The sequence below is a fragment of the Acanthopagrus latus genome, chromosome 13, assembly GCF_904848185.1.
Source record: "Acanthopagrus latus isolate v.2019 chromosome 13, fAcaLat1.1, whole genome shotgun sequence".
NCBI classification, from domain to species: domain Eukaryota; kingdom Metazoa; phylum Chordata; class Actinopteri; order Spariformes; family Sparidae; genus Acanthopagrus; species Acanthopagrus latus.
This window is the reverse complement of record NC_051051.1, coordinates 26,845,557-26,856,578: the sequence shown is the minus strand read 5'-3', so window position 1 is coordinate 26,856,578 and position 11,022 is coordinate 26,845,557. Positions and strand designations below refer to the sequence as shown.

At 41.2% G+C, this 11,022-nt stretch overlaps 2 protein-coding genes and 1 non-coding gene across 6 annotated transcripts in view; all 3 read left to right on the top strand.

Annotated features, from left to right (window-relative positions):
- The first annotated feature begins 299 nt into the window (after window positions 1-299).
- Window positions 300-6,872, top strand: LOC119031529 (heterogeneous nuclear ribonucleoprotein A/B-like). 4 transcript variants are annotated; one of them, XM_037120070.1, is made up of 9 exons: window positions 300-457; window positions 1,359-1,584; window positions 1,888-2,056; window positions 2,337-2,495; window positions 2,987-3,118; window positions 3,362-3,467; window positions 3,806-3,955; window positions 4,614-4,707; window positions 5,903-6,872. In XM_037120070.1, exons 2-8 carry the CDS (start codon window positions 1,382-1,384, stop codon window positions 4,685-4,687), a joined length of 993 nt encoding a protein of 330 aa, XP_036975965.1. In that variant the 5' UTR covers window positions 300-457; window positions 1,359-1,381; the 3' UTR covers window positions 4,688-4,707; window positions 5,903-6,872. The 4 variants fall into 4 exon arrangements, with proteins under 4 accessions (XP_036975965.1, XP_036975966.1, XP_036975967.1 ...); XM_037120071.1 differs by having other exon boundaries at window positions 4,614-4,718; XM_037120072.1 differs by lacking the exon at window positions 5,903-6,872 and adding an exon at window positions 4,997-5,180.
- Window positions 6,873-7,652: 780 nt separating this feature from the next.
- trnav-cac lies at window positions 7,653-7,725 on the top strand. Its single transcript has one exon. It is a non-coding gene; the product is annotated as a tRNA-Val (tRNA).
- A 219-nt stretch (window positions 7,726-7,944) lies between these two features.
- The window catches only part of LOC119031061, a 55,172-nt gene continuing 52,094 nt past the window's right edge, over window positions 7,945-11,022 (top strand). The window contains exon 1 of the transcript XR_005078514.1: window positions 7,945-9,424. The gene's annotated coding sequence lies outside the window, so the exon portion shown is untranslated. The remainder of the gene's footprint in view (window positions 9,425-11,022) is intronic.

Sequence of the window (11,022 nt, the reverse complement as noted above, 5' to 3'; positions counted from 1 at the left end):
CATCTCATTGTCTCCTCAGTGTCCGAGTGTCTGCTGAGTGTTTGTTACTGCACAGACCAATCAAACATCGAGCTCAACTTTGTTTTTCTCTTTTTATCGTTTCCGAGCGATATTTTCTGATCGTCGAGCGCAACAGCCGCAAACACCGCAGCATCCGCACAACAGATCATCGATTAAAAGCCATTTTCGTTTCGTCTCAAGCGGCCGGAGGACCGGAAGCAGGAAGGACATCTGGCTGCTGTGTTTGTTTGTCATCAGTGCGACATCCAATCAGCCAATAGCGTGGCGTCTTTATTCGCGCACTAGTCCGATTCGTCCAATCACAGACGCTCTCTTTAAGACGTCCCCTTGCGCTCGGCCACATCCGGTCGTATATATGTTGCCACGAGTTAGCGGCGAATTTGGAGAGTGTCCATTTTGAGCAACGAGTCGGCGTCTCCGGTATTTTCCTCTTACCGTAAGAACATCTGCTCATTTTTATATCTGAATCTGTTGATATACACGGGATTGCAGTTTCAGACGGCGGTTAATTTCACTATGCGTTTCAGCGTTTCACCGCTTTAATCTGCGATGTGTCTCGTTGTTGGCATTATATTCAGCTAGCTTGCCGTTAGCTGCAGAGGTGCTAAGTGCGTTAACGCGGTTATTGCGGTTAGTCAGTGGTCCGTTAATCGATCGTAGCGGAAATTAAGTCGTTGTGCATTCGTCTGCAAATGTAGATTTTTGTTTATGTGCGTGCTGGATTCTTTCTCTTGTATAAGTTGGAGTATTTTATTCAGGTTCTGCTGGCTAGCTGCTAACCGGGCCTTCACTTTGTGCCGAGCGGCAACGGAGCAAAGCGCGGTCCGCTCAAACACTGAAACACGGACAATCACGCCGGTTTATTGCTGCTTTTTGTTCGCTTGCAAAGTCGAATTGGCCCCTTCCACCTGAAACACTGAGTGTAGCTCATTGTGGACACAGTTCAAATGCTAAAGTGTTTTTTCTGCCTTTTTAAAGATGAAGCATAAACTGAACTTGTAAGATAAATAACAATAAAGAAGGAACATTATGTTAGCATCGTAAGCAGCCTCGGCTAGCTTAGCTTTCTGTTAGCCTTCGTCGTGTTGTACTGAATTGTCCTTTAAATACTAAAATTAGTAAATGATGAATAAACCAGGCCACATGAATGTATTTGCCCCCTTTGTTAACAGGTTTCTGCTCTCTGGCACCACAATCCTCATTTAAACTGATAGCATGGTTGAGTTGGAGGGTGGGAAAGTAATAGTGATGTACTTTCTATTTGTTGGTGGTCATTTTACCATGAATAAAAAAAATATACATGTGTTCATGCTTTGTTTGCTCTTCTCCCTGTCTAGTTTTTGAACAGCCCACCGTCAGAATGGCAGACGCTGAGACTCTCCTCATGGAGACATCGGACCAGAATGGAAACGAGGGAGAGGATGACCAGAACGGGGCCGAGCAGGAACAGGAGCAGGAATCAGAGCTGATGGTTGGAGAAGACGGCCAGGAAGGCCAGGACGGCCAAGACAATGGCACGGATGGAGGAAAGATTGATGCCAGCAAAGGAGAGGAGGACGCTGGGTGAGTTTTTCAGTTTCCCCGAGACCTGAAACACTCGCATGTTAGACTACCTTTGGGAAAACAGGAGATTTAAAATGTCTGAAAACAAACGATACAGCCTTTATTTTGCAAAAGTACATAGTGATGTTCGGACCTTGTAGGCTTCATGGCAGGATAGAAAGCAGAAGTATAACTAGGCAGCCTTTCGTTTTCTTTCATTAAGACTCAGGGACAGAAGACATAGATCTGCATGAGATATACGTGCTGCATACCTGATCTGAAAGAGTAAGACATTAACTGCAAGGTGTCTCACTGTCTCACCAGTAAAATGTTCGTGGGCGGCCTCAGCTGGGACACGAGTAAAAAGGACCTGAAGGATTACTTCAGTAAGTTTGGAGAGGTGTCGGACTGCACCATCAAGATGGACTCCAACACTGGCCGATCCAGAGGCTTCGGCTTCGTTCTCTTCAAGGACGCCTGCAGCGTGGACAAGGTGTGTAACTGAGTGTTTCACATGTATCATAACTCCACTCAGTCGGCACATGTTGACTCTGACAGACACACTGGAAGCATAACTTAATATTTGTTGCTTCATTGTCTGAGTCTCATTGCTTTTATACACAGACTTGACAATTATTTTAATGACCACACATGTCGTGGATTGAAAAGAGATAAAGTAGTCTTGTTGTTCTTGTTGCCAAAACTAATTGAACCAAGTTTCCATCTGTGCTGCACTGTCACATTCTAGATGGTAATAATGCGTGTGTCTACAGGTGCTGGAGCAGAAGGAACACAGACTGGACGGACGTCCCATCGACCCCAAGAAGGCGATGGCCATGAAGAAGGAGCCCGTCAAGAAGATCTTTGTTGGCGGGTTGAACCCTGAGGCCACTGAGGAAACCATTCGGGAATATTTTGGGGCCTTCGGAGAGGTACGTTTTTTTAGTAAACTATTGTTAAAAAAAACATAGAATTACAGGTGGAAGACAGTGGAGCCCAACTGCTTTGTGTAGTTGTGTATGCTCAGGAGAATATGGTTAGTTGGGGGAATGGTGCTGATCTGCAGAAATAAATTCTGAACGTCAGTTTGAGCACAATTCTACTACAGAATTCTGAAGGGAGCGTGGTTTCTTACATTTCGGGATTACATTTTTTTTAACAATTACCAGTAAGAAAATATTACTAAAGAGGAAGTTATCTGTTTGTTACAGTATTGAGAGTAGAACAGTCTCTTGGAAAATGTTTATAAACATGCAAGAAAGAATGTTGAGAAGTAGCACGTCGGTGTTGGAGAGTTAACAGAAAACTAAATGCAACAGTCAGCATGGTACCGTCTTCTAAATGAGAGCCTGTTTGATCAATAATGTCAAGTTCTGTAAATATGCACTGTTTTTATTAGTATGTCATCTGCTCTACTTTTTAGATCGAAACTATCGAGCTTCCCATCGACCCCAAATCAAAGAAGAGGAGGGGTTTCATTTTCATCACATACAAAGAAGAATCCAGCGTCAAGAAGTGTCTGGAGAAGAAATACCACAACATCCAGGGTGGCAGGGTACTTAGACACATGCACACACTCTTGTCTCAGGGAGATTTGTGATGCTGCTGAGGGATGGGAAGGTTAAACACTCGAAATAGTTTCAGTCAAGATTTGATGATGTTTCAAAAAAAAAAGTTTCTCTTTTGTCAAACTATATGCCTCCATGACGACCTGCAATTTTAGATGGTTTTATTCTGGAGAAATAAAATATTCCAGCGTCTGAGAGTCAGGTTTAACATATGTTTGCATCTCCTTCAGTGTGAGCTGAAGATCGCCCAGCCGAAGGAGGTGTACCAGCAGCAGCAGTACGGAGGAGGACGTGGTGGCGGCGGTTATGGAGGCCGGGGGGGCCGGGGCCGTGGAGGTAAGGAAGGGGCATCTGCACCTCGTCTCATTTATTCCGCTGTCAAAATCTGATATTACACATGCAACAATGCATCTTGGTAACTAAACAGACGGATGTCAATGAATCTGTTCATATTAAACCACTGAAGTGTCCTGAGGCTGATCAACTCCTGTGGGAGAATTTACACCCGAGCAGCAAAGTTAAAGGTCTGAGACTAAGCAGAAGCCATACCTCGTTTACCTGATGTAGCGTTGGTCACAGAAGCTTTTAGTGACTGTTTTGTGGTCATAATTGACGGTGATATTAGAGCGACTCAGACTGACGCCTCCATGTGAACTCTGTATGTTGTATCTCAGGACAGAACCAGGGCTGGAACCAGGGCTATGGAAACTACTGGAACCAGGGATACGGTAACCAAGGCTATGGAGGATACGGTGGATATGGCGGCTATGGCAACTACGACTACTCTTCTGGTTACTATGGATACGGTCCCGGCTATGATTACAGTGAGTTAACAGTCATGTTAATGTAATCAAACACCAACAAGTTTGATTTGGGTTTTTGTTGTTTTCTCATTATGTCTCTAAATTTACTTTGTCCCCACTTTAGCATGTGAGCAAGCATCTGTATGAGTGTAAATATAATTTTAAAGTGCTTAAAAATGTGATATGTCTGGATTTAGTCAGTCTACATGTAAAGTCTTGAAGCAGCAGAATCGACCCCCATCAGTACGTCCAACGCTGACTGCTGTGTTTGTATCGCACCACACAAACAAAAAAGGGAAACGGCGGCGACGCTCAGTGGTTGTGCAGATCTTCCGGTTTCGCCATAATAGTGGGGTTGCAGAGTTTGGTACCACCGTGTCTGTACACAAACAAAAACCTGTCTTCACTGACCACACTAGAGCCGGGTCAGGACAGAAATACTGGGAACACTGAGAAACTGTGCAACATGAAGGTAATAGGGCCTAGATAGCAGGTTCCCGCTGGGAAACACTGTCCTGACTCTCTCTGTACTCGTGAGTTTGGTCTCAAACAACTCTTCTCACACTTGGAAACGAAAGTAAAATAAACTCATTAAATCAGAGTTGATGGTGCTTCATGTTGAAGGACTGTTGAATGGAAACGTGCCTGCGTCGCTGACCTGTCTGTCCTCTCTCTACAGCAGACCAGGGGAACGCCAGCTACGGGAAAACCCCGAGGCGGGGGGTACACCCGAGCAGCTACAAGCCATACTGATGATCACATGGAAGTGCAAGGTAAAGACAAGGTACCGCTACGACTGCCCTTCTTCACAAACTGTCGCTGACTTAAAGGAGCGCTCTGTAGTTTGGCTGAAGAAATTTGAATCTTTTTTTTTCTCTCTTCTGCCTAGAAAAACTTTTTTTCTATGATTGACTAAACAAACTGAAGTTAAAGGACGACACAGTCCATACTGTTTTACTTTGTGTTGTTACCTCATTAACGTTGTAAACAATAAACAATTTTTCACAAACTACACGGTGCCCCTCAAAGTAGAAATGTTCTGATACCATTATTTTCTTCCAGATATCGGTACTGATACCAGAACTTGTACATCAGCCACACTGATTGGACACATTGCATTAAAATATTTAATTAAAAAATCTGTTTACTATAAAAGCTGTATGAATGTGACTTGATATCATTGTTTTATGGCTGGCTCAGGTTAAATTCTTTGTAAAACATTAATAAATAGACAATAAATACCATAGTTTGTTTTATTGTCGAGTTTGTTTGCAGCTAAAACGGAACAGAAACATCAAAAGTCTCACTTGGAGCTCATCAGCAAACTTAGAACTGGTGTGTTGTCGTACACCAATACGCACACCGTTTATATACAGGCACAACCTTTTTGACCAATTGCCAGATCTTAAAATATCTAGGAGTCGGGAGTCAGGTGCATTCAAATTCATGAACATGATGGTGTCTAACAGACGGCTGCAACAGTGTGTAGTGCTAAACTTGGTTTGCTTAAACTAAGATGATTCATTTTCAGAGACATTAAGGCAAATATAACACATGAGAAACCCAGAATGACTTGTATCGATCCCATTTGCACAATTCCATCAGATGATATTCTCAGGGCATCGTTGTGAGTTTTCTTATAGCTTGAGCACGCGTGTGTGTGGATGCATCTGATCCTGCACACTCGTGCCTTCATCTTGCGGCCTTGCCTATAAATATCACCAATGTCTCTGAATTCTGTAGTTTATCTTCCTGTATGATTCATCCAGTCACGTATAGGTAGCAGAAGCTCCTCGTCTCTCACCCAGTTGTTAGTTCCTGCCCTGCCTCTTACTTTTAGTGTCTTGATGTCTAGATTTTAAGCACCTACCTCAGTGACGTTAGGTAGTCTTTAGAAAAGTCTTCGTCTTGAAGGAAACTGAAGGTAATTTGTTGTAAGATGTGACGTAGTTGTGTGTCGTCCCTCAGGACTCCAGTGATCCAGTGAGACCGACGGCTGGACGGACACACTGGGCATGACTCGACCTCTTTTATGACAGAAGACCATTTGTACAGAAAACAACTGAAATGTAACTTTTCCTTTTTTTTTTTTTTTTTTTTTAATCCTATCATTTTTAGGTTTTACTTTTCCCTTTGGTGTTTTTTTTTTTTTCATCCCCTCCACATTTCCAATGATGGAAGTGTAATTTTTACTGTACTTTTTGGTACCCGTTTTGATTCTAATGTATTGTAAGGCTTGTATTTTACATGTTGGCTGACTTTACAGGTTGAAAATCTTGGCGCTGTAAAGGAGCTTTTTTGACAAATAAAAACCGTTTTCAGTAACTTTTTTTTGTTCTGATGTTTCCAGGTTCTGGGGTGGAAGATTAAAAAGTTGTTGAATGGGTTTAGATTTGAACTTCAGTTTGATTTGACTTTTCTTTTTCTTTTGTTTTAAAAGCCACACAACCCAGTGATCTGTAATAATGAAATGTTAAATTTAATAACTTGAAGGTTATCTGCATAACTCAAGAATTGTGCTTTGCATCCCCCTCAGATGAGCCATTTGGTATTTCCCCCCCTGTTCATGTGGAATCGAGTGTTTCAAAACCATTTTATTGCGTTTATAATTCTTTAAAACTGCAAGCTCCTTTCTTTCAGGACGTTCCGATTATACCAGGGAGCTAACGGCATACACGTGTGTGGGGGAGGGGGTGATTATTAGACCACACGTAACTGTGGACTTCCTGTTAAAGTTGCATACCTCCTTTTTATATAAGCAAACTGTTTAAGTTTCTATGTTTTAGTTTGTGTTCGTTGAGTCCTGCTGGTTTTAGAAATATCTGCTCTGAAGTTAAATGTCTGCTTAGTTTCCTCTGGACAGACTTCAGGACACTGGAGTCTCCTCAGCTAGTGTCTGGCAATTTATTAGTAATAAACATTCTCGTTTGGAATAATCTGTGTACTTCTAATGTTTAATGTTGCTGTCAATTTAATGTATAATGTTACTGTTAAATTAATAATTGTGGTTGCAAATTTTGTAAATCTTGCGGCGTTTTAGGACTTCAAAATGCCAAAGAAAATTATTTGTCACAGAATTTGGAAGTCTTTTAGCACAAAGACTAATCTTTGCTGCCAAATTAAAAAGGCGTTTCCCCAGGATGTGATCGATGTAATGCAGTTAAGGTGTGTTTTGTGGAAGTTGACATTCAGGTATGAGGGTGGTTGACTGCCAACACTGTTAGGGTTCACACTCCCAGGACTCGTATACTGAGAACATGTGGCGCATTCAGGCTGAAGGTACTAATTTTTCTCTAATGGACCCTGAAATCCACGAAAACACGTTTGCACATATAATTGAATTTGGTCGAGGTAGAAATAATTGGCCTGAGACTGCTAATATAAGGTTGAAGGTCAACGTCTGCTGATAATTCATATTAAATTATAAAACTGTTAATCTGGGTGTTAAACTCGTGCAGGGTTTAAAGTCAAGAAAAGTCAGTATACTGTCATCAAACACAAAACATGTCCAGGATTTGTGGCTGTAGATTCAAAAGTGATGGTTTAATTCAGGCATTGATCTGTCTGAACATCCAGCTGATGGACTGTTTCTGTTTGAGACGTAGTGAAACAAAGTTTAACGCAAAGGACAATTAAGTGAATGTTATTAAAACTCCGTGTTGGTCTCATTCAGTGTGTTTCTGGAACAAGTACTATGCCCTCACCTTAGTGTACTACAGTTTCCGTAGTGTAGTGGTTATCACGTTCGCCTCACACGCGAAAGGTCCCCGGTTCGAAACCGGGCGGAAACATACTTTAGCCTTTTGCACTTCAGATCCCATCCACCACCGTCCGAACAGAACACTACATGATATCAGAATCAGAAATCTTTTAATGTCACAGCAGCGACAGAATATTACAAAAACAGGAACGATAGTAAAATAAGCAATATAATTAAAAAGGGAAGAAATAGACATACATTTATATTTACATGATGTAATGCAAAATTAACAGCAGTTTTTTTTGTTTTTATATACATAGACAGATCTGAGATCTGAGCCTCACTATTATTTATTTTACTACAATTTAAAGTTCAACAGACGTATCCTACTTGTTACCCACTCAATAGTTACGTATTTGTCGTGCTGCCGCTGAAACAGCGCCACTAGCCCACACACCGGTTGAGATCGGTACTGCATCTCTTCCTGCACTCTTCGTTAGGACACAGGTTCGATTCCCCGACGCGGAGGCACATTTATCAATTATTACATCATTTATTTACATATTTTTAGACATCTATAGTAAACATATTTAACATTTAACAAAGACTTTTATTTGCTTCTTTTAAATGATTTGTTGTGTTCATGTTCCTCTGACTGCAGTCAGGCTGGAGCTGTGATGAAGTTCTGTCTTTGTCCACAAGTGGGCGCTCCAGGATTATTTAAAGGCCATGCTTTTAAGCATGTTGATTGGGTTTCTCAAGGACATGGAGCATGTACAATGCTATAACAAGCCTCTGTGATAAACAGAATCAAAGTAAGATGATGTCCAGTTTAAACAAAACACAAATATAAAGAAGAAAATGGAACATAAAGTAAATACAAGGAGAAATAAAATTGATCACAATAATGTGTCTACATAGCTTGAGTAATAGAAACTATTCTGTACAAAAAGGCAACACATGAATTACATTTGCAAGCTGGCTCAGTCGATTTTGGGATGTCGGGCTGGATTCAGATTTCCACTGTTGTAAATGAGGTGTTTAGCTGGTGGAGAGCAGAATGAGATGGCCTGAGCAGCGTGGTTGTCTATGGCAGGCTTCAAGAGGGTCTGGTGCTGTTATATTATAGGACTCTGATATATGGTGGACTATGGGAGCCCAGAGGGAGTGTAGGCAGGGCACACATTTATGGAACTGTTGTGCGTCTTAATTAGAACTGCCTTCCATGTTTCATCAGTGATTCTGGCATCCAGCTCTTCTAATTTATCATCAGACAACAGAGTGGACCTGCAGGAGCCCACCGCAGCCTTCCAGAGAGATTCAATTTAGACATAGACATAGATACAGTACTTTTCACTGGGAACTCTCTCTTAAATTTGCATTTTCCAACTCAATCCAAACAAACAGCTCTTTCTCAGAAACTGAAAGAAATTGTTAATTACAAGTTGTTTTCTTAAAAAAAAAAAAAAAAAAAAAAAAAACAGGACTTCCTCTTTAATTTGTGGCATGTGGAGCTTTTTAGACTAAGTTTGATTCAACACATTTAAAAAAAAAAACAAAACAAAACAAAAAAAACACCAGACAAAACAAGAAATAGCACTAAAACGGTGGTAAGGATATACAACAGTAATATGGCAGGTAGTGTGACTACTGATTTTGGCAACTTATGATGAAAACGTTTAAATTTTTTTGTATTTGGAAAAGTCGCTGTGACCCGGAGGTCCTCCCTACCGACTCTTCGGCGCACTGCCCACCGGAAAACAGCGTCCGTCTCCCGCGGGGAAAGCCGGGTAGGTCTCGCTGTTTAGTGACGGCGATTATGTGATTTAAAGCAAACATCTTGAACCCACAATGTCTTTGTCGCTTTCCACAATGCACGTTGGGTCAGGAACACAACATTATGGCATCCATAAGATTATAAAGACAGGGACACTTAGTCGGCGGAGCCATTTTTAGATCTAACTAACGTTACACGGGAAACCGGGTGGAAATCGGCAACGAACTCATAAATCAACGTTACTGTGTATATTTCCAGTTCCGGTTCATTGATGACAACTTAAAGTATCCGCAATGTAAAGCTCATGACTTTATTTTCCGTTTTTGATACACTAAACTAACTTTAAAATTACGGGCACTATAGTGAAATACAGAACGGCGCCTACAGGGTTAACCAATGTTAACTAAGTGTTAGCTAGCTAGCTAACGGACATTTTATGTAAAGTGGACAGTAACATTAAAGACAATACAGGCAAATATAGCGCTAAGAGACCGCCACAAGTTAAAATGCAAACTTCAGAAAGGCTGCAGATATAATGTTAGCGTGGCTATCAGCTAACCTTATGGCCATTGTTAAAGTTAGCTCATGTTAGCTAACGTTAGCATCTAGCTAGTTAACAAATGTCAGAATAAACAGCACTAACCCCTCACCATGATCTAAGATTTATTTATTTTTACAATGAAATGAGCTTAAGATCATGTCGTTACCACAGCTTATTAAAAATATAATGTTAGGTAAGTATTCATATTAACTTCTCAAAAATCCTGTCCACTGTCTGTCCTGCTGTGTGGACCTCTGACTGCAATCAAAGGATCCAGAAAGTTCAACAAAGATGAGCAGGAAAATGAATGAGTCTGCAGTTGGCTCTAATTAACCCAACCAGCTGTTTAACTGTGAAAAAACCCCTTACAACCAATTTGACCTAGCATGAACAACCCAACAGCATGTTCACAGAAACAACCCAGCACTTTTTTGTGGGTGAATATGGAATTGAGATGATCCCTTGCGGTTAAAATCGTGACGAACAATACTGTTAAGTACAGTGTGTCGGCTTGGTTTCATAGTGTGGTAAGTGAGTCCTAATGTAGCTTTTTATTTGGAGATATATAAAATGAATGTGATGATGGTACGTTGTGGGACTGTTGCAGTTGTTGGAAGGATGCACGTTTCCCCTCAGTACATAAATCTCCAATTTTGACAATGTTAGGATCATCTAAACCTGGAATGAAAGCATGATTTTTGCAGATAGGGCTGTCTAGATAAACTTCAGTGAGATTTAGAGAAGACTGAATTTGCTTCCATGTTCTCAAGGTATTTAGAATTACAGGGTTCGTTTTGTATGTTGAGAGTTTGGCCTTGGCAGGATCGTTCAAAAGTCGGGGGAAGAGATGTCTTTCCACAGGCTGCCTGTTCAATCTGGAGCCAAGAAGGTTCTGAAATTAGAGTTGGATCCGCTGTTGGACGTTTGCGCCACATGGACAGAACCCTCAGGTTTGCTGCCCAGAGATAGAGCTGAATACGAGGGAGGCCAGTGTGGCGCGGTTGGTTAAAAACAGTCTAAAAGTGGTTAAAATGACTGAAAAAGATGTTTTAGTAAAAAAAGCCATCAAT

Bases quoted from the DNA above. Each gene is read 5' to 3' on its own strand.
- LOC119031529 (XM_037120070.1), top strand. From the start codon at position 1,382: ATGGCAGACGCTGAGACTCTCCTCATGGAGACATCGGACCAGAATGGA. The intron at 2,057-2,336 runs GTGTGTAACTGA...GTGTGTCTACAG, and splicing joins ACGCCTGCAGCGTGGACAAG to GTGCTGGAGCAGAAGGAACA. The intron at 3,119-3,361 runs GTACTTAGACAC...CATCTCCTTCAG, and splicing joins ACAACATCCAGGGTGGCAGG to TGTGAGCTGAAGATCGCCCA.